This window comes from Herpailurus yagouaroundi, unplaced genomic scaffold (genome assembly GCF_014898765.1).
Source record: "Herpailurus yagouaroundi ecotype Mexico unplaced genomic scaffold, PumYag 185, whole genome shotgun sequence".
NCBI lineage: Eukaryota > Metazoa > Chordata > Mammalia > Carnivora > Felidae > Herpailurus > Herpailurus yagouaroundi.
The window spans coordinates 226,671-254,205 of record NW_024412416.1 but is presented as its reverse complement, the minus strand read 5'-3'; the positions used below and the strand labels follow the sequence as shown (position 1 = coordinate 254,205).

At 47.8% G+C, this 27,535-nt stretch overlaps 2 protein-coding genes across 3 annotated transcripts; both read left to right on the top strand.

Moving 5' to 3' along the window:
- Positions 1-214: 214 nt before the first annotated feature.
- Positions 215-15,946, top strand: HYKK (hydroxylysine kinase). 2 transcript variants are annotated; one of them, XM_040493423.1, is made up of 5 exons: positions 215-348; positions 4,102-4,452; positions 5,502-5,641; positions 10,694-10,877; positions 14,634-15,946. In XM_040493423.1, exons 2-5 carry the CDS (start codon positions 4,107-4,109, stop codon positions 15,092-15,094), a joined length of 1,131 nt encoding a protein of 376 aa, XP_040349357.1. In that variant the 5' UTR covers positions 215-348; positions 4,102-4,106; the 3' UTR covers positions 15,095-15,946. The 2 variants fall into 2 exon arrangements, with proteins under 2 accessions (XP_040349357.1, XP_040349356.1); XM_040493422.1 differs by having other exon boundaries at positions 4,084-4,452.
- Positions 15,947-19,633: 3,687 nt separating this feature from the next.
- PSMA4 (proteasome 20S subunit alpha 4) lies at positions 19,634-27,304 on the top strand. Its single transcript, XM_040493421.1, has 9 exons — positions 19,634-19,757; positions 21,091-21,116; positions 21,355-21,397; positions 21,787-21,949; positions 23,443-23,520; positions 24,026-24,114; positions 24,558-24,688; positions 25,412-25,535; positions 26,652-27,304. Exons 2-9 carry the CDS (start codon positions 21,114-21,116, stop codon positions 26,804-26,806), a joined length of 786 nt encoding a protein of 261 aa, XP_040349355.1. The 5' UTR covers positions 19,634-19,757; positions 21,091-21,113; the 3' UTR covers positions 26,807-27,304.
- The last annotated feature ends 231 nt before the right edge of the window (positions 27,305-27,535 follow it).

Below are 27,535 nucleotides of genomic sequence, written 5' to 3'. Positions count from 1 at the left end.
AGACGGATTCTGAGTGGGGTCACCACCGAGGGAAGGAGGGACAGAGCTGCGGAAGCCACTCCAGAAGCCGAATCTCGCGGGCCGGGGCGGTGCGGACGGCGGCCGAGCCTCGCCCCCCAGCACTCTGCGCTGACTGGCGGAGGGGGATCGCGAGGGGCCAATCAGAAGCCGGATCTCGCGGGCCGGGGCGTGGCGGACCCGCCCCCCAGCACTGTGTACTGACTGGCGGAGGGGGATGGCGAGGCGCCAATCAGAAGTTGGGGCTTGCAGGCTCGCGCTGGCCGGGGCCGCCTCAGGACCGCGGGGTGCGGGTCAGCTGTGTCCTCTCGGGACCCGAGGTCGCTGCGGGTGAGCCGACCGGGGAGAGCAGGGGTCTGGGCCGAGGCACCGGCCTGGGGGTGCACTGGGGGCTCCGGGGGCCCCCTGGCGGAGGGGCGGGGTCCGGGGCTGCAGCCCCCTCCTCCTCGTCCCCTCCGCGGCCCCGGCGCCCCCCACCAGTCCCCTGCCGCAGCGGGAAGACCACCGGAATCCCCGGCGGCGCGCTGTGGGGCGGGGCTGGGCTGGGTGCTGGGGTGCAGACCTGCACGGGGCCTGGCGCGAGGACAGCGCAGAAGGAATCGGAGGGGGTGTGTGCAGGGCGCGCTGGGGTAACGTCTGGAGAGGAGGGAAAATGCAGAATAACTCCCCTGTTTCGTCCGGAATTTCATAATCTCATGTAGTTTTAAAGCTCAAACGCAGTGTGGTAGGATATATTGGTTCCCGGAGGTTTCAGGTGCAAAGATTAAGTTTCGAAACCCCATTCAGGCGTTTTTACAACATCTTTAGTGAACAAAATCTGAAAGCAAATATTCTGGTCAGAAAGTAAACATGAGAAGTGATTAGCAAGACCGTAGGAACTATAACAGGTGGTGGAAACTGAGCAGCTGGGGCGGGCTTGGAGGTGGGAGAAATCAGTGCGGGAAAGAGGGTCGAGGAAGGCGGGGACGCGGAGGGGAATGGCGTGTTAGACGAATATTCCTGTTATCTCTGGAGTCATCAGGCAACAGTGTGGGGCTGAGGCAGGAAGGGGTCACATCCTGTGTGTGCCTCCCTGAATTTTACCTCGCTGTCCTCACCGCGGTGGGCTGGGCTTTGGGTTTCATAGATCCGAAGTGATTGCACACTAACAGGCATATGGTGATTTGGGGACTCTGAGAAAGCTCTAAGACGCCCCTTCAACCCTCTTCCTAGCCAGTTTCTCACACAGGCTTTTTTTTTTTTTTTTTTTTAATGTAAATTTACATTTGGTGAGATTCACAGATCTTACGCTCACTTAAGTTTTAAGCTAAGTTTTGACAAATGTATACACCCATGTAACCAAAGCACAGTAAAAATATAGCCATTTTCCTCCAGAAAGTTTTCTCCTGCCACCTCCCTGCCAGAAGCAACAGCTTCTTATTTCTATCAATAAGAGCTAACTGTTCATGAGATTCTTTTTATTTTTTATTATTTAAAAAAAATTTTTTTTAACGTTTATTTATTTTTGAGACAGAGAGAGACAGAGCATGAACAGGGGAGGGGTGGAGAGAGAGGGAGACACAGAATCGGAAACAGGCTCCAGGCCCCGAGCCGTCAGCACAGAGCCCGACGCGGGGCTCGAACCCACGGACCGTGAGATCATGACCCGAGCCGAAGTCGGACGCTCAACGGACTGAGCCACCCAGGCACCCCCATGAGATTCTTTTTATATGACACTACATCCCTTGAACAACAGTCAGAATCGTGCCCTAAAATGCAACCTACCCCAAGATGTTATTAATTATTTACAACTTAGTACGAAGGGAGGATTGAAATAAAACTATTTTATAAAAAGAGGGGAGGGAGGATACAAGGACCCTAGCTACTTGGCCCTTGAAGTGTGTTCAGAAGCCCCACATCGCTGTATCTGTGTCACGAGATGCTTTGGGGATGCCGGGCGTGTGAGCAGAGGGCCGTGTCACCAAGGAGAAGAAAACACTCTCCCCCATCCTGTCTGCCCAAGTCATACTCAGTTCAGATCCCTATTGTCAAGAATATCTTCCTCAGGCTGTATCAGTTCTCTCTCCTCCGAATCGCTATCATGTATTAATTTCATACACCATTTCAGAAACTCAGTTGTAACTTCATTTTACGTAACTGCCCATAATTTTTTTTTTAGAACTTAAAGGATTTCTTTTTTTTTTTAATTTTTTAAACATGTGTATTGATTTTTGAGAGAGAGAGAGAGAGAGACAGAAAGACAGAGCATGAATGGGAGAAGGGCAGAGAGAGAGGGAGACACAGAATCTGAAGCAGACTCCAGGCTCTGAGCTGTCAAGCACAGAGCACGATGTGGGGCTCGAACCCACAAACTATATCATGACCTGAGCCAAAGCCGGCTACTTAACCGACTGAGCCACCTAGGCATCCCAGGATTTTTTTTTTTTAAGTTTTATTTATTTATTTTGAGAGAGACAGAGACATTGAGAGTTGGGGAGGGGCAGAGAGAGAGGGAAGGAGGGAGAATCCCAACCAGGTCCAAACTGTCAGCACAGTGCTTGACGTGGGGCTCAAACTCATGAAACGTAAGATCATGACCTGAGCCAGAATCAGGATTGGACAGTCAACCGACAGCCACCCAGGTGCCCCTAGATTTTATTTTATTTTTTAACTAAAAAAAATTTTTTAATGTTTATTTATTTTTGAGAAAGACAGAGTGCAAGCAGGGGAGGGGCAGAGAGAGAGAGGGAAACACAGAATCCAAAGCAGGCACCTGGGTCTGAACTGTCAGCACAGAGCCCGAAGCCGGGCTGGAACCCAACAGACCGTGAGATCGTGACCTGAGCCGAAGTCTGACGCTTAACCGACTGAGCCACCCAGGCGCCCCCACTCTAGATTTTATTTTTAAGTGGTCTCTACTCACCTCCCCCCTCAACGTGGGGCTCAAACCTATAACCCCGAGATCAAGAGTCACACGCGCCACTGACAGAGCCAGCCGGGTGCCCCACGTAACATTTTTATTTCAAGCCCTTATTCCTCTTAGCCGGAGAAAATGTATTCTTTACGAGTTAAGGTAAATGGAGTCATTCAGTGTCAATTCAGACACGTCAGGTTTGTACTTAACCCAGGGTTTCTTTGGCACCCTCCGTTTATTACTTACTGCCTTATAACTTGTTGTTTTGAATAGCTCTTAAGTTTTTTATTGTTCGGATATTTGTAAGCCAGAGTTAACTTTTCTGGGGTTACAGAGCCCGCTAGGCGCGCTTTCACATCGCCACCTGTGCCTCCCATGATGCTCTGCGCACCAGCCCACACTGGCGTACCGGGAGCGTGCGTGGTAAGCTGGAGGGTGAGCCTTAGAATTCCAAGTGGGGCTAGGAGAGTAAGACCACCGTGTTTCAGCTTATATTTTAGCCCCAAACTGATGGTAACATAGTCAAAGGGACAAAACCCTGGCTTAGGAGTGTCAAGAGCCGAGTCCTTACTGTTACATCGTATGTCACTTTGGGTGAGGCCTCTCACCTCCCAGGACCCAAATCTCCCCATAAATAAAGTGGGGGAGCAGAGCAGGAATTGGATGAGGTGATACCAGGCGCTTTCCTCATCTGTATCCTGTCCCTGGAAACATACCTTCTCTTTGCAAGGTGAGTTTAAAAGTAATCTGTGGTGCAAGGGAATTTATTCACCTGCCAAAACACCCACTTCTTTATCTCATTTGCTGATGTGATTTTTTAACTTTATGAGTGAAAATTAATAATAAGAACTATATTGGGGCGCGTGGGTGGCTCAGTCGGTTAAGCCTCCGACTTTGGCTCAGGTCATGATCTCCCGGTCCGTGAGTTCGAGCCCCGCGTCGGGCTCTTTGCTGACAGCTCGGAGCCTGGAGCCTGCTCCGGATTCTGTGTCTCCCTGTCTCTCTGCCCCTCCCCTGCTCACACTCTGTTTCTCTCTCTCTCAAAAATAAATAAACATCAAAATAAAAATTTTTAAATAGTAAGAACTATAGAATCAATATTGAGCAACATTATTGGTCTGTCTTAAGAAACGTCACTTCATTAAATATATTCATTATATGTCTCTTCCTAGTTTTTTTGTTTTCTCTAGACATAATGTCACGTGGAGATGATCTTCAGTCACAGGCTCTCACCAAGCCCGCTTTCAGTGAAACCCAAGCCTCTGCATTAGTGGAATCGGTATTTGGGTTAAAAGTTTCCAAGATCCAGCCACTTCCTAGCTACGATGACCAAAACTTTCACGTATGCGTTTCAAGAACCAAAGACACTACAGATGGCCCGACTGAGTATGTCCTCAAAATAAGCAACACTGAGTCGAGCAAAACTCCAGAGCTGATTGAAGTTCAGAGTCACATCGTCATGTTTCTGAGAGCCGCTGGGTTCCCAACAGCCTCTGTGTGTCGCACTAAAGGAGACAACCTAACCTCTCTTGTGTCCACAGGTAAGAAATTACCACGTCACTCGTCATCACCTGTGCATGTACATTACTGCATTTTGGCTACAGGTGGGAATATCAAGAACAGGTTTATAACTCCCAGCGTGGATGTGGTTATTTGTTCAGTGGCTGGGGGAGGCCACAGCATCACCCAAGTGCAGATCAGGGGCTCTGATTCCGAAGTGGTTAGAGCTGGGATCTGGTGTAACTCCTCCCCTTAGGAAGGTCTTGATGGATGAGGCACTAAGGACACGTGGAGTTAGGGGAAATTTTTTTTAACAGAAAAATAATGAAAGATTTTTATTCATCAGACCAGCTGTGTATCTTGGTGCTGTGGTGTGGAAGAAAGAACACAGGACTAGAAATCAGGGATTTTAGATCCCAGCTCTGTCATTTCTGTGTATGGTAACCTGGGACCCACTGCTTCATATTCCTAAGACTGGAGTCCTCGTCTGTGAGACTCTGGCCCATTTCCCTCTAATTTTGCCAAAATTCTAAGCTGAACCTGTAGAGTTCTCTAAGCAGCAGCCTGAAATCAGCTCAGCCCTGGAATTTGTTAAAGGTTAAATCTTGACCATTATTTCCCTCTTATACGATCACCCATTCTGTCATAATCTGCATGGCTCCAAACAAGTGAGGCCCCATCCAGGCCCCGACACACAGGCTATGCGCCCCCCCCCCCCGTTTGCCCCTGAAGAAGCCTCTGAACCTGTCATTTCTCTATATCACACTTTCCTCAATTATAAACTTATGAAAACGTGTTTTAGGTCCATTTGCCAGACCAGGCAATTTATGTTTAGTGCTAAGGCCGGCAAAGCTGGGACTGGAGCACTGCTGGTGTGTAAGTGCCTGGTTCCGGGGCTGTGAGGTTTGTCTGTTCTGTCTGCGCCGATCTGCCCAGTCCTGCTTCATAAAATCCTGCTGGCTGGTTTTAGGTTAGCTCATGCATTTCTCTTCTTCTGTGATTTCTGCTCTTCTCTATGATAATAATTACAAAGCCAGAAAGTCCATTTTCTGGAGAATAATTGACAGGATATAACCTTCCATCCATCTAGATAGTGGCTCCGAAATCGCAAGCTACTTGGTGAGGCTCCTGACTTACCTCCCAGGAAGGCCTATAGCTGAGATCCCCATCAGCCCCCAGCTACTGTATGAAATTGGAAGGCTAGCTGGCAAATTGGATAAGACACTGGAGGTAAGATTTGCGGTTTTATCTTATTTATAAGAATTTTTTGTTTAGTTTTGATTTTTTTTTTTTTTAAGATAGAGAGCACAAGTGAGGGAGGGGCAGAGAGAGAGAGAGGGAGGCACAGAATCTGAAGCAGGCTCCAGGCTCTGAGCTGTCAGCACAGGGCCTGACACAGGGCTCAAACTCACGAACTGTGAGATCATGACCTGAGCCAAAGTCGGATGCTTAACCAACTGAGCCACCCAGGCGCCCCTAGTTTTGATTTATTTTACTTAAAAGATAGACCCAGTGTCAGACTCCCTTTTTATGTGTGGTGCCTCCTAAGGTTTGTGATGAAGGAAATAGGGTCTTAGATGCATGAATTTTATGACAGTAAGGCTCCTTTCTGCCCAGGTCTGTGAAATCTCCCCTGACCTTTTCTCTTCCTGTGCTGTGCATAATTGACCACTTCCTTCTCTTGCTACTTCTGAACTTGGACATCCTTCTATCACTGTACTTATTGGGCTATGTTCCAGTCAGCTAGTGCTGTGTAACAAGTCATCCCCAAACTTACTGGCTTGAAACAATAATGACTTATTTGTCATGTTTCCATGGGTTGACTGAGTGGATCTCCTGCTCTATGTGGTATTAATTGGGGTCACTCATGCAGCTGTACTCAGCTGGGAGCTCAGTCCTCCATGTGGCCTCTGCTTGTCACATGGTGTCTCATCCTTCAGGATGGCTGAGCGTCTTTACAACATGGCTGCTGGTTTCCGAGAAAGTGCTCCGAGGGGACAAATCCCAGTTCACAGACAGTTATTGAGCCTGTTATTGAGTTATTGAGACAGTTTGAATCATGCTAGCTAGTGTCTCATTGGCCAAAGCAAGTGATGTGTCTAATCCCAAAGTCAACTGGGAGAAGCTACATAGGGTGTGAATAAAGGAAGCATGATTCATAGGGGACATCAGAACAACAGTCTACCACATATGGTATCGTAATTATTGCATATTTGCACTTCCTGTTACGTATTGTTCATGAGAAGCAGTGAGCTTCCTTTTTTATTATTATTGTTAGAGAGAGAGAGGGAGAGCACACGTGAGCAGGGGGTGGGGCAGAGAGAGAGAGAAAAGAAGAGAGAGAGAATCCCAAGCAGGGTCCATGCTTAGTACGCAGCCCAACGCAGGGCTCTATCCTATGACGCTGGGATCATGACCTGAGCTGAAATCAGTCAGACACTCAACCGACTGAGCCACGCAGACGCCCCAGAAGCAGTGAGCTTCTTAAGAGATGGTTTATGCTTTGTTTTTTTTTTTTTTAATTTTTTTTAATGTTTATTTATTTTTGAGGTGGGGGGTGGGCAGAGAGACAGGGAGATACAGAATCTGAAGCAGCCTCCAGGCTCCGAGCTGTCAGCCCAGAGCCCGACGTGGGGCTCGAACCCAAAACCACGGGATCACGACCTGAGCCAAAGTCGGACACTCAACTGACTGAACCACCGAGGAGCCCCTGGTTTATGCCTTAATCGTCTTTTTCCCTTGCTGTCTAACGGTGTGAAACACATAGCAGGTATTCAAGGAGGACTGGATTAAAAAAAAAAGAAGCAACTTATGAGCTGGTTCTTAAAAGTTAGGAACCCATCAGTCAGAGAAGAAGGAGGGAGGGCTTTCTAGCTAGAGGCTACAGCCATGCCGGTAAATGATCATGTTCCAGAACTTCTGGTAATTCGTTATGCTTGGAATACAGGGGTTAAGCCTGAGGGAGACAGAAGATAAAGTTGGAAACATCCCGTGGTCAGATTATAAGATACATCAGCATATACGATACTGAGGAGCTTAGGGACTTTGGAGGGTTTTTAAACAGGCAAAGATTTCTAGTTTATAGCACTCTGTGGAACAGTGTGGTGGATGGATTGGCAGAAAGCCAGAATGGAGGCAGGAAATGCATCTAGGAAGCTAATGAATAATCAGATAAACGCGGATTGAGAGCTTGAAGGTCTCCTCAAGCTTGAAGGAAAGGTTCAAGGTATCTTTTGGAGACAGAGCCAAGTTGGTGATTGATTTAATGTGAAGCCTGTGGGAGAGGGAGGGGCTGAGCGAGACGTGGGTTCGCACCTGTGTCTGCTGGGTCACAGCCCCGCGCACAAGTAGGCAGCATTCTCCCCTGACATCAGTCACGAGGTGGCCTTTGTAGCCCGGAGCAGAGGACAGGAGGGATGAAGAGGGGGAGAACTAGGAGAACTATCAGAGATGGGGGCTGGTGGTTGCTGAGATCTGTGCCGGCAAAGGCTTCTTGCCGTAGACGAAGCAGAGCAGCCTCCACTGACCTCACATTGTGCCCCTCTTGTGGCTACTGTGGTCAGCCTGCCCGAGTCACTCCTTGCTTCTGCCCACAGTTTCTTTCCATCCGGCTGGTGCTTTAGCGAGAAGAGTAAGGTGGAGACTTAGCAGGAGCTAAGAGATGGGACGGGGCTGGGAACACCCCAACAATAAGATTTAGGGGATTTTTATGCCCTCTGTCCCAGAGACTTGATATTTACAATCTCCTGAGACTGAGTGGAAAAAATTCTTGGCTGCTTTATGCCCACAGCCTCTATATTACGAGTCCTTCTTGCAAGCAGTGTGTACATGGGTCTTGCTATTTTATCTAGTCTAACCATCTGTGCCCTTCAGTCGGGATGTTTACATTTAATGCAGTAGTGATGAAACCCTTAGGCGCTCGGCGTGGCGCACCGAGGAGCCAGGAGAGAAAGGCCAGAGAAGTTGGGCGCGTTGGCTGCAACATTCATGTTCAACAAACCTTTGCTGAGCACCCGCTACCTATGAGGTCTTGATTTGTTTCGTGTCTTAGTTTATCAGAGACAATTGGGAAGCTGGTGTTGATACTCTGATTTCACCGTCAAGGAAACAGATCCGAGATATTAAGTGGCAGAGCCTGTTGAAACCCAGCCGTGTGTGACTCCTGGCCTGGATTCCGGGTGGTCTCCCACTTCTCCTGCCGGAGCCGAGAGGGTGTCCTGTGGGCTGCATGGCTAACAGTGCCACCGTTTTAGGAGCCGACTCAGAGCCTTCCCGAGTGGACCGTTGCTCCATTGGAAGCCCGGCAAGAGTGTTATATTTTACTTTCTTTAAAAATGAAAGTAAGAGGGACGCCTGGGGGGGCTCAGTCAGTTGGGCGTCCAACTCTTGGTTTCGGCTCAGGTCATGATCTCATGGCTCGTGGATTCGAGCCCCACATCAGGTGCTAAGCTGACAGCACAGAGCCTGCTTGGGATTCTCTCTCTCTCCTCTTTCTCTCTGCCCTTCCCATGCTTGCGCTTTCTCTCTCTCTCTCTCAAAATAAATAAACTTAAGAAAATGAAAGTAAGAAATATGCATGGTTGAAATTTCACCCAGTACTGAAAGGCATAAAATGAACATTTTTTTCTCTTCCCTATCATCTCCATTCTTAGTTCCAGTGCTACCCCCCAGAAGGCACAGCTTCTAACAGTGTTTTAGTGCTTACTATGCAGAGTATTTTTGTGATCTGCAGTGGCACTTAACACACCAGTGGTCAGGAATTCAAAACCCTGTCATGTGAGGACTCACGGAAGGAACCAGAAAGGTTGACTCTGCAGAAGAGAAAGCTCTGAGGGGGAGGAGCCCTGTCCGGGAGTACATGGAAGACAGTCATGTGGGAGAAGCACTGACCGTGTTCCAGACGGCCCCAGACGGCCCAGCGAGACCCCACGGCAGGGACACTATTGGCACGGATGTCCCAGTGACATCCCACAGCAGGGACACTATTGCTGAGACAGTTCAGCTCAGCAGAAGGAAGAGGGCAGAACCATTCAAGGGTAAAAAGTACCTCCTGTGCGAGGTATTGAAACCGAGGCTACTTCAAGGACGTGGTGGCGAAAGCAGGGACGTCAGCGGAAGGATTTGGAACCCCAGGTCTCGAGAGTGGACGTTAGAATGAATTTAGAGGCACATTTTTAAAGAAATAGAATACAACGGAGAACACCAGAATATCTCACACATAATAGTCTACGTATCGTTTATGGACTTTTTTTCCCCTCTCTGTGTGTTGGCAGTATCCTGGGTTGTCATGTAAAGTGTATTTCTCACAGGAGAAACACTATTCCACCGGTGATCCCCCCACTCTGGGACAGGTCAGCCCTCCCTCAGCCCCCCACTAGTAACTCATTATCCTGCTCCAAACCTCAGTTTCCCCTTTTGTGCAACGATGGTCAAAGCCATTTCAAACCTCAGATAGAGTGGTCAAAATCTAAAGGCCCTGGCAGTTCTAGAATTTTCTGTTGTAAGAATGCTCATTTATTCGGCAAATACTGCTTGAGCAGTGTCTTTTGTGCACCAGGCACCGTTCCAGGCGTAGGGACCAAGCACAAAACTCCTCTCTGTGGAGCTTACGTTCTAGGGAGGACAGGCAGGCGCGAGGGTGGAGTATGGTGGATGTTAGCAATATGTGCCGCACCTTAAGAAGAAAAAATAAGCAGAGAAGAGGGATCTGAAGCATTGGAGAGAGGGCTGAGATTTTAGATGGAGTGGTCAGGGCGCCCTCCACAGAAGGTGGTTTTTGAGTAAGGAGCTGGTAGCAATGAAGACCCTGGACCAACGGAGGTCTGGGCAAGAGTATCCCACGAGGAGGAAACAGCACACGCAGAGGCCGCAAGGTGGAGCCGTGCTTGGCGTGTTCTCCAACCGCAGGGAGGCCAGCCAGGGTGGTTGGAGGACAGTCAGCAAAAGCAGCAGAAGGTGAAGTCAGAGAGGTGATGAGGGGCCGGCAGGTCACGTGGGGAGAATAGAGTTCTCTGTAACCGCCTCCGGCCCTGCCGTAGGCTGTGGCTAATCCCTGACACACCATCATGGGCGCGAAGCGAGATGGGCACGTGCCCTCAGAGCTATGAGGTCCTGTGCAAATATGCAGTCATTGTTTTGTGGGGGGATTAAATGGGGCGAGTTGTTGAGTGTGGGGCCCCTCCCGTGCGCTCCTGGGACCAGCACTGGGGGGGGTTTGTGGAGCTCGAGGTAGCGGTCGCTCCGACTCTCCAGACTCTAAAGAGTTTCTTGCCTTTGATTTAGAAATTCCATCACCCAAAGTTAAGTTGCCTCCGTCGAGAAAACTTCATTTGGAATCTGAAAAACGTTCCTCTTCTGGAGAAGTACCTGTATGCCTTGGGCCAGAGCCAAAACCGAGAGATCGTCACACAGGTCATTGAGCTGTTCAAGGGCGAGGTCCTGACCAAGTTAGGTGATTTTCGAGAATGTGAGTATTCCTCTGATCAAATAAGTATTTTTTTTTTTTTGCTATTTATATTATTTATTTTTAAAGTTTATTTTTTTAAATTATTTTTTTAATGTTTATTCATTTTTGAGAGAGAGGGAGACAGCATGAGCAGGGGAGGGGCAGAGAGAGAGGGAGACACAGAATCTAAAGCAGACTCCAGGCTCTGAGCTGTCAGCACAGAGCCCGACGCGGGGCTCGAACCCACGAACTGCGAGATCATGACCTGAGCCGAAGTCTGCCGCTTAACCGACGAGCCACCCAGGTGCCCCTGCAACCTGCGTTTCTTATTCAGTGTTGTCTCTGGATTGATCCACTTGACCTGTAGTTCCAGTTCATTTAGTTCACCGTTGTTAACTGCTGAATAGTATTCCAGAGTATGTGCGTACCACCATTTATTTCAATGTACTGTAATTTTTACTTAGTTATTTTTGAGGGAGAGTGAGTGTGAGCAGGGGAGGGGCTGAGCGAGAGGAGAGAGGCTCGACACTGTCAGCACGGAGCCCGAGGTGGGGCTCCATCTCATGAACCGTGAGATCACGGCCTGAGCCAAAATCGAGACGCCAAACCCACTGAGCCACCAGGCTCCCCGAACATACTGTAATTTTTTTGGCCTGGTTTGTTCTTTTGTTAATAGAATTTGTGTGGGTTCCCCTTTTTTTTTTTTTTCTGCTACATCACGGGGCTCTGGTGAGCACGCTAGTCCATATCTCCTCATGGACACGGAGAACAGTTTCTCTAGGGTGTAACCAGCCTCTTGACTGAGCGTGAAGCCTAGTCAAAGGACAAGAAAGTAAGGGGCATTTCTAGCAAGCCTAACCGAGGCAGTATGTGTCCCTTGTGGCCTCCGCTTGGGCTGCGTTAACAAAGTACCAGGGGGTGTAGACAACGGTAATTTATTTCTCACCGTCCTGGAGGCTGGAAATCTGGGGTGCCGTCATGGGCAGTTTCTTTCCTGGCTCACAGCCACCTTCTCTCGGTGTCAAGCATGCTCTGTGGTGTCTCTTCTTATCAGGGCATAAATCCCATCATGAGGGCCCCACCCTCATGACCTCATCTCACCCCGTCAACCTCCTGAAGACCCCATCTCCAAATACCACCACATTGGGGGTGGGGCTTCAACATGTGAATTGTTGGGGTGGCGGGGCAGTCACATTTCAATCCATAGCGTTTACTTTATGTAAACATAATGCAAGGGGGTGGGGCGCCTGTGTGTCTCAGTCAGTTAAACATCTGACTCTTGATCTCAGCACAGGTCTTGATCTCAGGGTCATGAGTTCAAGCCCCATGATGGGCTCCATGCTGGGCGTGCAGCCTACTTAAAAAAAAATCAAACACGCAGTGCGAGGTGGTAGCAGGAAAACAGAGTTGATTTGCCCTCAGATCTGCCCCCACAACTCATATTCGTCTCATTAAAATGTACCCACCACTCACTAGTTGGTCTGATCACAACCCTAGGACTTGGCAGCCTTGACTTTGTTCTTTCTCTCACGCCTCCCATCCAAATTCTACCAGCTCTAACTTCAAATGTGCCCCATTTTTACCTACTTTACCCCACCTTAACTACTACCACTTGTTCCAATCTACCCTCATTTCTCATCTGGATTACTGAGTGTGTGACGTCATGGGTCCTGGGGTAGGACTGTTGGGTCATAGGACATGTCTATATGCAGCTTTATGAGATAATGTCAAACTGTTTTCCAAAGTGGTTGTATGTCGACTTTATGCTACTGCCGGCAGAGGATGAAAGTTTTCATGGCTCTACACCCTTGGTATCATCAGATGTTTTACTTTTCGCCCATCTGATAGAATGTAATGATTTTTTTTTTTAAGTAGGTTCCATGCCCAATGTGGGGCTTGAACTCACGACCCAAGATCAAGAGTCACAGGCTCTACCAACTAAGCCACCCAGGCACCCCTGTGATGATTTCTTGTTGGGGTTTTACTATACATTTCCCTATTTATTGGCCGTTTGGGTAAACCCTTTTGTGAAGTGCCTATGCAAGTCTTTTGCCAGTTTTTCTACTGGGATTTTTTTTCTCATTGATTGCTGGATACAAATCCTTCGGTGGTTATATGTGTTACAAATATTTTGTCCCATTCTGTTCCCTTTTTACTTTCTTTATGATATATTTTGATGAACAATCCTTAATTTATTGGTTTCAAATACATCAATCTTTTACTCTATGGTTAGTGTTGTGTGTCTTGTGTAGAAATTTTTGTCTACCCTGTGGTCATGAAGATATTCTCCTATATGATCTTACTAAAATGTCATAGCTTTTGCATTTCATAATAGGTCTATAAATCATCGGGAATTTACATATGGTGTGAATTTTTCCCATGGCTGATATTTTTTTCCACCAACATTTATTAAAAAGCCATCTTTCTAGGGCACCTGGGTGGCTCACTTGGTTAAGTATCTGACTTCTGCTCAGGTCATGATGCCGTGGTTCATGAGCTTGAGCCCTGCATTGGGTGATCATGAGCCCCATTTTGGGTAAACACGAGCCCTGCCTCAGGTGAGTCCCACTTCTCTTTCTCTCTCTCTCTGCCCCTCACTCACTTGCACCCTTTCTCTCTCTTTCTCTCAAAAAAAAAAAAAGCCATCTTTCCTCTCTTTGTTTTGCAGTACACCTCTGCTATAAACGAAATGTTTTGGGGCTCCATTTTATTCCCCTGTTCTATTTGCCTGGGTTTCCTCCCATACCACACTGTGTATCAGCTATGCAAGGCTATGCTGCAGTAACAAATAGCCCCCAAATCATGTGGACTACAAAAACAAAGGTTTAGTTCTAACTCGGGCTGCATGCCTATCATGGGTTGGCTACAGTTCTGTTCTACTATTCTCACTTTGGGATTTAGATGGATGGGATTTTCACCAATTGGACTATTGCTAGAGTACAGGGAGCAAGAATGTAGGGCACTGTACACTGGCCCTTAAATCTCTGCCCTAAAGTGACATCACTTCTGTTCATATGTCAATGACCAAAAAGTCACATGGCCATACACCAACATCTTGAGGAGCAGGGAAGTGCGACTCAGCGCAATCCTGGAAGGAACATGAACTGTGAGATTGTGACCTGAGTCAAAATCAAGAGTCAGACGCTTAACCCACTGAGCCATCCAGGTGCCCCGTCATAAGAAATTTTTTTGGAAATCCTAAGTTAAAATAGACACATCTAGTTCATTCTAGGACTCTTGGTGGCGGCTTCTCCTCCTCCTCCTCCTCCTCCTCCTCCTCCTCCTCCTCCTCCTCCTCCTCCCTTTCCCCCTCCCCCCCTCCTCCTTCTTCTTCTCCAATATTGTTTAATCTCTCCACCCAATGTGGGGCTTCAACTCACAACCCCAAGATCAAGAGTTGCATGCTCTACTGACTGAGCCATCCAGGCACCCCTAGACTCCTCTTATAACAATACAAACATACATGTATTCTTTTTAAACATTTCTGGTTTGGGGTGGTTCTGCCTCTCCCTTTACGCTAACAGGTGTTCGCAGTGACTATAACCTCCATCATCTGGCCTTGTGCTGATCAGAAGCAAAGGCAAGTTCAACCACCGAATTTAGCTGCTTTTTTCCTTTTCAGAGGAAATTATTTTATTTCAGGGAAAATAGGGTTCAGCTCTACCTCTGACTGCTCATCGCATTGCTTGAGTGGCCATGCCCGAGAAAGGAGAAGTGGGAAGAATGAACTGGGGGTTAAATACCTGTTTTCACGTGGCTTAATGTTTCTCCTTTCAGGTGTCAATCACGGAGACCTTAATGACCATAACATTTTAGTGGAGGCCGTCAACTCAGCCCCTGAAGGTGCCATGTATCACGTGTCTGGGATTTTAGACTTTGGTGACATGAGCTACGGCTACTATGTGTTTGAGGTGGCCATCACCATCATGTACATGATGATTGAGAGCAAGAGTCCCCTACACGTGGGAGGTCACGTCCTTGCCGGATTTGAGAGCATCATCCCACTGACACCTGTGGAGAGGGGCGCCTTGTTCCTCCTCGTGTGCGGTCGCTTTTGTCAGTCCCTCGTCATAGCTGCACACTCTTGCCAGCTACACCCGGAGAACAAAGAATATCTCATGATCACTGCCAAAACCGGGTGGAAGCACCTGCAGCAGATGTTCAACATGGGCCAGGAAGCTGTAGAAGAAATCTGGTTTCAAACTGCCAGGTCCTACGACTCTGGGATCGCCATGTGACTAGGCGAAATTTCACATTAGCTTGGATGGTGAAGAACCCAGAAGGACCAAATCTAATTCTATGAAGGATTTCCCTGCACAGCGAAAAATGAATTGATAGAACTGATCGGTGCACATGAACCCTCTGAGCACTCTCACAACCACTTTTTAAGTCTAAGAAAGTGCCCCCTGAGCAAGCGTGTCTTTCTGTGGGTCTCGCTTGCCTCATGTATAAAACACAGAGTGATGTTTTGACTCAGTCAATCTCTCAAGGTGTATATATTCCAGCCCCAAGATCAATGACTGTTTTACGCTTTGAAAGGAACACAAACATAGACATGTTCACGTACTTTAAATTACCGAGTGTAGCACAGAGGCCTCACTGTCATATCACCAATTCTGCGAAGACTTCTCCTATTGCTCTGTGTCTCTAGAACCCTGTGCTGTCTTTTCCATGGCACATCACTCAGTATCACAGATGATGGCTGTGTAGTCACGTGGCCCAAGAGCTATTTGAGGGCAGAGACTGTGAAACAATTTTTTGTCTCCCCTGTCTTTTGTTCTTTTGCACCCGATACAGTGCTTTCCCCATGGTTTCAAAAAATATTTGCAAAATTCATATATGCTAAAAGAAAGGTTGGAGAAGATAAGGCAGAGACTAAGATGCCTTAGGAGGAAACACAGATGGTGTTCCTGAGAAAAAGTCTGCCTTTGAGAGGACGCTTGAAGCTGGAACTCTAGAGACCGATGCTGGAAGATACTGGACCTGCAAGGAGGTGAGAGGGCACGCAGGCAGGGCCATGACTCCCGAGGCACAAATACAACGGTCAGTTTTCGATTGATACCAAGAAAGTCTCTAAGATGTCTCCCAAACCTGTCTCATTTGTGGCTCTTTACACATGAAAATGTGATGTTGGTGGGGCGACTGGAGGGCTCAGTCAGTTGAGCGTCCAACTTTGGCTCAGGTCATGAGGGTTCGAGCCCCATGTCGGGCTCTGTGCTGATGGCTCGGAGCCTGGAGCCTGCTTTGGATTCTGTGTCTCCCTCTTTCTCTCTGCCCCTCCCCGACTCATGCTCTGTTTCACTCTCAAAAATGATTAAAAAAACATTAAAAAAAAAGAGAAAATGTGATGTTGGTGAACCGTGGTTCACTGTATACTTGATGTTAATGATACCACTGTTTCCTTCACTGATTTCTCTGCACGTCTCCTTCAGTGTGATTTATTAAGTGTTTACTTATTCTTGTGGGTCTAACTATCTGTTCTCTAAGATGACTCAAGTCTACAACCCTTGCCATGCAAACCCCCGTTCAATAGCTGTCCCTTTCAGTCTATATGAATAGCTGTTGCTTCCCTGCCTCTGCAGTCGCCCTATTAGTGTGTAGTTGATAGGGGTTTATCCCCTACCATTCCGGAGATTACGAGGGTTCTAGAAGCTTTGTGCCAGAACCTGGAAGAAGACTAAACCTGTATTTCTTACTATGTCATATTATTTTACATGCATGATCTCATTTTATCTCCATAACAAACCCATGAGAGAAGTAGTGGTATGATTAATCCCCATTAAAAAAAATTTTTTTTAAGTTTATATTTGAGAGAGAGACATACACACAGAGTGTGAGCGGGGGAGGTGCAGAGAGAGAGGGAGACACAGAATCTGAAGCAGGCTCCAGGCTCGGAGCTGTCAGCACAGAGCCCGGCACGGGGCTCGAACTCACGAATTGTGAGATCATGACCTGAGCCGAAGTCGGTGCTACACCGACTAAGCCATCCAGGCGCCTCTAATCCCCATTTTCAGACAAGGGATTTGCTCAGAGACAGCCAGGGCCAGGGTCCCAACCCTCTCCTCCTACCCCCCGTGCAAGCGCATGCGCGTGAACACGACTGTGTTGGGATCAAATGAGATCACTTACATGAAAGCACTCACACTTCCCAATTTAAGGCATTGTATTTTTCTTAAAGATTTTGTTCTATTCATTTTGTAAAGTAATCTGTACTCCCAAAGTGAAGCTCGAGCTTAAGACCCTGAGATCAAACTGACTGAGCCAGACTGGCACTCCCATTTTTTGTTTGTTTGTTAATCAAGCTTGACATTCAGGAAATTAGGGACCAGAAAAAATGAACTGAATCTTGAATTTCACCCTCAGAGCACACCCTTAATAAATGGCTGGAATGAGTGCATTTCTACAAGTGCCAGTCTCTGGTCCTTTCGACCCATGAGGAGAAAACCCATTCCTAGATTTGGGGATCAGTACCACACGCACAAGAGAGACTCTGCTCTTGCCAGTGTCTTTTTCTGTCCAGGCTCTTAAACCCTCTTGTACTGCAAGAGAACCCTATGTTCCGATATTCCTATCCTTAATCTCTCCAACCTACAGCCACCGTCCTAGAGGCAGATAACAACTCTAGCTACATATACTACCGTGTGACAATTTAACCAAGAACTTACCCCAACCGTAGGCTTAAATCTCAATCATTTTATTATCTCATGGATTCTGCAGGTATAAATTCAGACAGGCACTGGGATGGCTTGTCTCTGCTCTACAAATGCTTGGCCCTCAGTCGGGAAGACTTGAGCATTAAGGGAGATTTGATGGTTGAGGGAACTTCACGGGGACTAAAACTTTCTGGAGCAATCTTCACTCACATACCTGGCAGGTAATCCTGGGACCTCGTCTCGGCTTGTGGCAGAATACCTCTCTGCATTCTAAGAATGACCATCCCAAGAGGACAAGGCAGAAATATATCATCTTTTATGACCGACCACTGTAAGTCACAGGCCCACCCAGATCCAAGGCAAGGAGACACAGGACCTCTGAATGGGAAGCATTCACACCACGCTGTAAGAGGAACACGTGGGCTGGGAGATTGTGGGGCCTCACCATCCTAAAACATCACTTTGACCCTCCCTCTTACTGATGAAAAAAATTCTGGCATTGAAGGCCTCTTATAAATTGACCTCAGATGCCTTTCTGCCTTTACTTCCTTTTTGGTCCTATTTATTCTGGCCAGACTGAACTGCTCCATCCCAAACTTGTCAGGCTCATCCTTTCTTCTGCCTTTTTGTCTCAACTGATCTGTCTTCTGTTGACCTGAGATTCTGCCTCTCACTTAAAACTCTGAGCTAACACTTGCTTAATTCTGCAGAATGAACTAAGGTGGCAGGAATCCCCGGTGGTTCTGAGTTAGTTAACATCACCTGAGGATGCCCTCAGAGCACCACCGGTCTGGGTGGGGCCTTTTGTCATTTTGGCTCTTGTCCTTGTGTGCCCAGGAAGCAGAAATGACAGGAAAGGCCTCAAAATACAACTCATTCCCAGGCAGCCTCCTCTTCAAAGTGCAGATCCCCCCAGGGGCGCCTGGGTGACTCAGTTGGTTAAGCGGCCGACTTCAGCTCAGGTCATGATCTTGCGGTCCATGAGTTCGAGCCCCGCATCGGGCTCTGTGCTGACAGCTCAGAGTCTGGAGCGTGTTTCAGATTCTGTGTCTCCCTCTCTCTGACCCTCTCCTGTTCATGCTCTGTCTCTCCCTGTCTCAAAAATAAATAAATGTTAAAAAAAAAAATTAAAAGTGAAGATCCCCCCAGTATTAACTTTTCACCCAACAGGAAGAGGACAAAATCGCTGTCCTCTGGGCCTCTTCCTGGAGGAGACTAAGAGCACATGACTACATGTGAACCCAGGTCTGGTCAACCTGGTAACACAAAGAAACTTAAAGCGTGAATCGGTGGTTTACAGAGGGGCTGAAGTGAAGCTGGATGGAAAAAAGGGCAGGGAGGAGAGACGGGTAACGAACACACGGACAGGGCAGCGTCAGTAAAGACAAATGCATGTTGATGTAGGTATTGCCTTAACTAGGGTGGTCCAGCGGATCCTTTTCCACGAGGAAGAAGGTTGAGGAGACCAAGGTAAAGTTCTCCCCAAAGGTGTGAATCCTATCAGAACTTGCTCTGTGTCCAGAAACACCTGTGCCAGCAGTGAGACGACAGATTCAGGAAGGAAGGAAGGACAGATTCAGGAAGGAGGTGGGACGCAGGGTCAAGTCTTAGGAGCGTGGCACCATTTGAGAACAGGGCAGGAATAGTTAAGCAATTAACAGGTCCGCACGATTGCTACTGTGACCTTAAAAGCAAAACAGCCAGTTATTTTCCCAACACGCTGTTAGTTAGGGAACCAGCACAGAGTCACAGAGACCGAGGAAGCCGGCAGGACGGGCGAGTCCGCCGCGGGGCCCCCCACGCCCCGAGCAGAGCCCCCCACCCCGCCCCGCGACCTCTCCGCCCCGAGGGTGCGCGGCCGCCCGGGAGGGGTGCCCCCAGGGGCTCCCGGCGCCGTTCAGCGCACGTCCCAGGCCTGCGGCGGATCTCGCGGAACTGGAACCCACGGTCACACTGCAAACAGGGCGCCGGGCTCAGAGAGGGGAATTCGCGACGGCCACGCTTCCTCCCGTCGGGGCCGCGGCGCCCCGCCCGGCTGCGCCCCCAGCCGCTGGGACCCCGCTCCCGCCCCCGCCGCCAGCGCCGGCCCCGCTCCCGGGACTTCCGGGTCTCGGGGCGCTCTGCGCACGCGCGGCCGCCATATTGGCAGCGGCCACTCGGAGTCGGTAGTGGCGGCGGCGGCGGCGGCGGGTTGTGTCCCGCGAGGAGAGTGTCCTTGTAGGTCTCCACTCTTCCGCGTGTCCCTCTGGTGAGCCTTTGCCCCTGGGTGAGCCTTTGTCCGCGGAAGCCTGGCCGCTCTCCCTGCGGGCAGGGACCACGAGCGACGCGGCGGAGCGCTCTCGGCCTGCAGCCGGCACCGAGGCGCCCTGGTGCCATGACTCTGCACCCGCCTCCTCGGCGACCGGCCGGCCGCCGTGGGGCTCGGCTGCGGGGGGCGCGCGTCCGGGCAGAGGCCCTGCTGGGGTCCATACTTGGATCTCACGCGCACGTCGGGGCCGTGGGCCGGGCTGGGGTCGTAGTCGCGCAGGCGGGATGGAGGTGTCGCTTGGGAGGGTCAGTACTCGAAAGTTGTCGCGCCTGGAGGCTGTGTTCAGGGCCGTCCTTACCTTTCACCTGCCTGTTGTAACAGCCTCGTAACTGGTTACCTTTTCTTCAGTCTCTTTTCAGCCGCCGTGATATGTCTAAATGCCAGCCAGCTCCAGTGGCTCTTAACCCCACAGTCTTTCAGTTGAGCCCCATTGCTTGGGAGATAAAATTCACAGTTTTTACTTGGGCCCGTGGACCCTTCAGGACTTGATCCCAGCATATGTTGCCAGTCTCGATTCCCGATGCTCCGGGATTTAGGAAAATGGACTTTGCAATCTGAAGTTTGGCATTTCCATTAATTCGCGCCGAGCCCCAATTTTGGCTTTTGCAGGAATGGTAATGGGGAATCTAAGATTTCCACCCCCACCTGCTCTAAGTTGGGGCTCTGAATCACTCTGGAGAAAGCGTCAGCCTCTTACCTTGGCATTCAAGGCTCTGCGTGCATCTGTATACTTAGCTCTCTAGCTTCTTCAGATTCTTTTAAATTGAGCAGTTTGTCTCTTGCCCATGGAGCTGTCCTGCCTCGGTGCCCTTAGAGCAGGCTTTCTCCTCTGCCTGGACTGCTCTTCCCTTCTGCCTTCTCCTACTTTTCCTCTTAGGCCTAATGGTTCTTAGACTTATTTCTGCCTCTCCCATGCCTCTCTAACTTGGGTTCATTTTTTTGTATCTGTTTCTCAAAGTATACTTTCTTGATTTTTTTCTCCCCATCCTGCTTCCTACTGTGCTCTTAGCACCTGTTTCCACATTGCCTTATAATTGTCTGTTTCTGCCTCCCTCACCTGAATGCCAGACTGTAAACTCTTCAGGAAAGGGATTGGTCTCACCCTTTTTGGTATTCCAAAATTTGGTATGCATCTAGCATAGTGCCTGGTACACTGAAAATGTTAGATGCTGGAAGGGAGTGAACAAAACAGATTTTTTTTTTTTTTAAGTTACAAAACGCTCTTTAAATTGTAAACTTCATTTTTAATAATGATCTTATTTTTTCTTTACAGGAATTTTACAAAGTTCAGAAAACATGGTGAGTTGATACACATGCCAGCAAGTTGTTGCCTCATAAATCCTATTGCTTGCACCCGTAGACGCGTATGAGAAAATTGGAATGGGAGGAAAAAGAGCTGGAGTGGTGTCTTCTTATCGCTTTCTTCCCGTACCCTGAGCCCTGCCTGCCAGCATCTGTTTCATAAGATGGTTTGTGGGCTTGCAGGGATGGGCTTACTTTCGGCGGTAGGAGTCAACTGTACGTTTTTCCTTTGCAGTCTCGAAGATATGACTCCCGGACCACTATATTTTCTCCGGAAGGTAAAAATGGGAATTGTTTAATCTATTTCAAATAAAAAATGTCTTTAAAGAGTTTGACCTGAAAGGAGAAAAAAAATCTGCAGACTTTTTTTTTTTATAAGTTTTATTATTTAAGTGCTTTCTGCAGCCCACGTGGGGCTCGAACCCACCGCCCTGAGATCAGGAGTTGCATGCTTTTCCGACTGAGCCAGCCAGGGGCCCCTACAAACTTTTTTTTAATCCTTGCTAAGTTGTTTGTCCTTTTTGTGCTTGGGACTGATTATGGTCACCAGGTTGGCTTCGTGCCTCACAGAGGGGTCACAGCGGGCCTCTCGTTTGCAGCCTGCCAGGGTTGTTGCTGATTCTCTGGGACCAGTGGTGCTTCGCTACTCACTGCCTGTGTCTTGTAGGTCGCTTGTACCAAGTTGAGTATGCCATGGAGGCTATTGGACATGCAGGCACCTGCTTGGGGATTTTAGCCAACGATGGTGTTTTGCTTGCTGCAGAGAGACGCAACATCCACAAGCTTCTGGATGAAGTTTTTTTCTCTGAAAAAATTTACAAACTGAATGAGTAAGTGAGATCTTCGGGAAGGGAATGTAAAATGTCTCCCTTTCTCACTTAAGTGACGTTGCACATATTTTGGGAGGCATTCCATGTGACATAGTAAAATTGAACAGTTGTTTTTACCTCTGAGAATTTTTGTTTTTAATTTACCTTGTTTAAAACCTCCTTGAGGCCCAGGACGATGTGTTATTCTTTTTAAATGCAGAGCCAAGCCCTTAGTGGAGAAACCACATTGTGTAGTGATAAGAGCACAGGCTTGGTAGTCACACAAATTTGGGTTAATTAGTTAATTTATTCTTCTCTTCTCTTCTCTTCTCTTCTCTTCTCTTCTCCTTTCGTTTGTTTATTTTTTGAGAGAGAGAGAGAGAGAGAGACAGAGCGTGAGTGGGGAAGGGGCAGTGAGAGGAGAGGGAGGCACAGAATCCGAAGCAGGTTCCAGGCTCTGAGCTGTCAACACAGAGCCTGACATGGGGCTTGAACCCCTGAACGTGATATCACGTCCTGAGACGAAGTTGGGCATTTAACTGACTGAGCCACCCGTGCGCCCCAAATTTTGGTTAAACTCTGTGTGACCCTACACTGATGTTTAACTTCTCTAGGTCTCAGCCCACTAGAGTGGTTATGGCAGTTGAGTGAAATAAAATAAATCTAAGTAAACTAGCAGAGTGTCTGGCTTATAGCAGACCCTCAAAGCGTTGTTCAGAGTGACTGCTCAGGAGTTATGTTGAATTATATGGACTGTTACCAAACAGCAGCCCTCCTGGAGGTCTGGGAGCAGTTTAGCCAAGCCCTGTACATTAGTGAGATTCCGGTACACTTGGGTGTGCGGGGCTTTGCAGCTGGCAGAGAGCAGACCTTCCCTTCGGTGATGGGCCAGATGATCGCTGGTGCAAGGCCTTTCTGATACGCTCATCGAAGGAGTGTTCTCCCTCCGCAGAGTCACTGTCTGCAGGTTTGCCGGGTATGACCGAGGGTGTGGAGGCTGTAGGAGAGTCAGGGCAGACCTCAGGGAATGGGGACAGAGAAAGGAAGTGCACCCTCAGGGTGAGCATAGTCCTGGGTCTCCTAGGCAGGCTTATAAAATACCCTTCCCGCCGGTCCCCTCTCCTTCACCTCCATGAAGCCAGGCCTAGAGGAAAGCACACCGCTACCCGAGGGTGTGAAGTAGCCTGTCTTCCTGTTTGGCCAAATCTTTGTTGTCTTTGTGGATGAGTCTTCTTGAGATTTACTTCAGCTTCTTAGTGTTACTCTTGCCCTGTTCACGGAGCAGTGATGGTAACTACGTCTGTAGAAAAATTTAAGGGCGTATTTATTTTTTATGTTGAATGACATCAGTTGAAAGTCTATAAAAGATGAAACGTAAGTGGCTTTTCTTGGAAAGTGTAGTGGCTGTGGAGCCAGCATGGTGAATTTCTAACAGAACTTCACTTCTCAGTACTTGTGAATACCCCTCCCAGACATTTCCCTGCTCACACATCAATGTCTTTCTTTTCCTCAAGGGACATGGCTTGCAGTGTGGCAGGCATAACTTCTGATGCTAATGTTCTGACTAATGAACTGAGGCTCATTGCACAGAGGTATGGTCATAAATAGCGTAACTGATGGTACGTAAATTAGTCTTGATGTTTGCAAGGAGAACTCTTATTTGCAAAGGTGGAAGACGTTAAAAAATCTATTAACTGAAAATTACAAAAAAAAAATTTTTTTAATGTTTCTTTATTTTTGAGAGCGAGAGACAGCACGAGTCGGGGAGGGGCAGAGAGAGAGGGAGACACAGAATCTGAGGCAGGTTCCAGGCTCTGTCAGTGCAGAATCTGATGTGGGACTCAAACCCGTGAACTGCGAGATCGTGACCTGAGCCGAAGTCGGATGCTTGACTGACTGAGCCACCCTGGCGCCCCAAAAATTACAAAATTTTTAAAGCAAGGGTGTAAAATGTTACTTACCATGCTCTCCTCCCTGCTTCAAATTACATGGACTCTTAGTGTCTTTGTGGCACAGATTTCTTTTCAGAGGGTATTTTGCTTAGAGTGTATTTGTGTTTTAGGGAAAGTTGTTAATATGCCAATTTCTTTATTCTAGGTATTTGTTACAGTATCAGGAGCCAATTCCTTGTGAGCAGTTGGTCACGGCACTTTGTGATATCAAACAAGCTTATACACAGTTTGGAGGTACTGAAGTTTTTGGAAGTCGTGTTCCAGAAGGTTAAACCATTTTATGAGTAATGACCTTTTTGAGGTAGTAAAAAGAAATTGAAATAAGAAAACACTTTTCATACATCCCTGCTTCGTGAACTAATTGGCTTCCACTATGTAGATTGTTATATGTTTTGCTAATAGATCACTGAAAGGCCGTGATGCCATTTTCAAATCTGGAAACAAATTGCTTTTTACGTAATAATGAAATTCAGCATCGCTCCTCTGTTCTTTATTCCCTTTCTTGGCTGTGTCCAAATCCTGGAAACGAAAGTGGAAGTTTGGACAGAGCTTATCACCAGCATTCAGAAAACAAAGCAGTTTATGAATGCTTAACTTCCCAGAGCAGGGCCAGTGCCACTCGCTGGGCTCAGGTAGCAGCAGTGCTGATCTAGATGCTGTTTGTTGTGCTGTTAAAGGAAAACGTCCCTTCGGCGTGTCCCTGCTTTATATCGGCTGGGATAAGCACTACGGTTTTCAGCTCTACCAGAGTGACCCCAGCGGGAATTACGGAGGATGGAAAGCCACATGCATTGGAAATAATAGTGCTGTGAGTATTTTTGGGTTGCTGTAAAATCTAGCAAAAGATCTAATAACCACCATAATTTTGAAGTAACAGTGAACATGATCTATTTGAAAATAGTTGCCACAACCTTATGTGATATGCGAATACCTTCAATTTCTATTGGTAATGAAGTCGCAGGTAGTGCTACTACTGGGACTTACTGTCTACGTTTATAATGGAAGGAAATGGTAATTTTTTTTCTTAAGTTTATTGTTCTGAGAGAGAGGGCACGCATGGGGGAGGTGCAGATAAGGAGGGAGGGAGGGAGGGAGAATCCCAAGCAGGCTCTGTGCTGTCAGGAAGCAGCCCGATGCGGGGCTTGATCTCAAACTGTGAGACCAAGACCTGAGCCGAAATCAAGAATCAGACGCTTAACCAGCTGAGCCACCCAGGTGCCTGGAAATGCTAATTTTCAGTTAGAAGTCGTGAAAATAAGGTGTAATTTTTTCCACGTCCTAGTTCTCAGATCCTTTGAATTCTATCACAAGTCCCTTGGAGGTCCTGGGAGTCCTGGCTAAAGATCCCATTCATACAGCACCAACAGCCCTGTTCACCTGTTCCGGGTCTGCCCTCCTGTCATTGAAATTGTGTGTGTTGCTTATAACGCCCGTAATAATTCAGCCATTATTATTCTGACTAATTCATATTCCTAAAAAATGTGAGAATTTAAAGAAAATTCTTTGTTGATTCTCCATTATGTTTTAATAGGCAGCTGTGTCAATGTTAAAACAAGACTACAAAGAAGGAGAAATGACTTTGAAGTCGGCACTTGCTTTAGCTATCAAAGTCCTAAATAAGACCATGGATGTGAGTAAACTCTCTGCTGAAAAAGGTAATCGATGTCCACTCCTCTGATTGGTTCGCTTGTGTGAGAGAAGCAGTTGAGCGGCTCCTGTGTTAGGCCACCTTGTCAGAGTTCTTGGAAACCTCAACCTTACGAATTGGGTGGCCTTATACCTGTGTCCTAAGTGAGGACACTAGGGCTTAGTGGGGTTAAGTGACTTGACCAAGGTCAAGACCACTGGGAAGTTGTAGGGCCGTAATCCCACAGTACATCCTGAGCCTGAATGTTCTCAGTGTTCATAGCTAGAGATATGAGTTGTGCTACTTTTAGTTGATAATTGTCTTACCAGCTCTTGACGGTGATATCTGTGTGTGCGTACATATATATGATGAAGAGCATGCATGTGATTAGGTATTTATACATACGTATCTTGTGCTTTTTTTTTTTTTTTTTTAATGTATCTTACGCTTTATCCAAGGGATGACTTTTGCCGGAGCTGTGGTATCCTCTGCTCTTTTGAATCTCCTGATCTCTCATGTGATGCCATATTTGCAATTTTAAATACTTTATGTAGCTTAAATCATATAACCACAGAAGACAATATTTCTAAGTAATGTTTTTCAAAAACTGTGGTGAATTAATGTATTGATTCTGTTTAGGATAATTTAGCTCCTCTTGTTCCTTAGAAAATGCAATTTACTTGCAGGCTGCCCCCTTTTTGTCTAGTTCTACCAATTTCAAGGAGGTCGTACTCCCATTTCCTCTGCTCTCAAAATTCCTTCTTTGGTATCCGTTTACTTTTCTCATCTGTGGTCATGGGAACTGCTTTTCATGCCTTTGTTTTAAAAAGAGGTTTCAAAAGTCCATGAAAAATGAGTATAATCACTGGTTAGAGATTCTCTGCACCTTCAGAGGTTCCAACAGGGAGGCTGTGGTTCCATCTGGTCGTCACAGCTAATAGGCCAGAGGGGGGACACTTAAGTGAAAGGGTTGATAGGAACTTCACAAGATGGGAGGTATTTTATTGCTGTCAGAGTACCCGTGAATCGTACACAGCACACGGCATGGAGAGTGGGGGCCTCGGCTCCAGGGAAGAGCTGGGACTGTTGAGTTTGTTTGCCGAGTGTGCCCGCCTGTAACACAAGTGCGTGTGCTCACTTCCAGTGGAAATCGCCACCCTAACAAGAGAGAACGGGAAGACGGTCATCAGAGTCCTCAAACAGAAAGAGGTGGAGCAGTTGATCAAAAACCATGAAGAAGAAGAGGCTAAAGCTGAGCGCGAGAAGAAAGAAAAAGAACAGAAAGAAAAGGAAAAATAGAAGGAAGGACCGTGGGTTTTGTAACTCACCTGGGGCCATTTCAGTGTCCGTGCTGTCCTTTTCACCCTGCGAAAGCTCTGACTTGTTTCGGCTTGTGTGGTGGGAGACCAGGATGGCACCAGCTCGCTTGGGTCCTTGCTGTCTCTGTCCACTCAGATCTTGTATTGACGATTACTCGTCACGGACGCCCCAGTCCCTCCACCCTTGTTTTGGGGAATAAAACTTGGAAAGAATGGAAATGGTGAAGGAAGATATTCTCCGTAGCCGTGATCCCTGAAGGTCCGGGGATCACGAGCGAAATGTACTCCGGCGGCCTTTGCAGTCACTTCTAGTGAGATGTCACAACTGACGGCGTGTAAACTTCATACAAAGAGAAAGGCGGGATTGTGCACTCAGGATTTCCTTAGTTGTCCCCCTGCTATGTGGAGACCCTGTAGCCCAACTTGAGCAAAGTTGAGCCATCCCTCTCTTGGCCTCCAATAGAGCAAGATCCGGTGATGCAAGAGTCATCTTCTTCCCCTTGGTGTTGCCAGCCTGTGCTGTTGATGGGTAATCCTCCTGGGCGTAAAATCGTGTGGGCGCACGTGCACACACATACACACATGCGTGCGCATAGTTAACAAAGTATGAAAGGCATAATTAAAGGAAACCCTGTGTCCCTACTAAGCAGCCTCAGAAACAGTCCCCGCGAAGCCCCCGTGTGTCCCTTTCAGATCTCACCCCTGTACC

What these genes read in the sequence shown, in the direction of transcription:
- PSMA4 (XM_040493421.1), top strand. An exon ending in AAAATTTACAAACTGAATGA is followed by an intron (nt 21,950 to 23,442) that starts GTAAGTGAGATC and finishes CTTTTCCTCAAG; the next exon opens with GGACATGGCTTGCAGTGTGG. An exon ending in AGCTTATACACAGTTTGGAG is followed by an intron (nt 24,115 to 24,557) that starts GTACTGAAGTTT and finishes GTGCTGTTAAAG; the next exon opens with GAAAACGTCCCTTCGGCGTG.
- HYKK (XM_040493423.1), top strand. Translation starts at nt 4,107, where the DNA reads ATGTCACGTGGAGATGATCTTCAGTCACAGGCTCTCACCAAGCCCGCT. An exon ending in AACCTCTCTTGTGTCCACAG is followed by an intron (nt 4,453 to 5,501) that starts GTAAGAAATTAC and finishes CCATCCATCTAG; the next exon opens with ATAGTGGCTCCGAAATCGCA. An exon ending in AATTGGATAAGACACTGGAG is followed by an intron (nt 5,642 to 10,693) that starts GTAAGATTTGCG and finishes CCTTTGATTTAG; the next exon opens with AAATTCCATCACCCAAAGTT.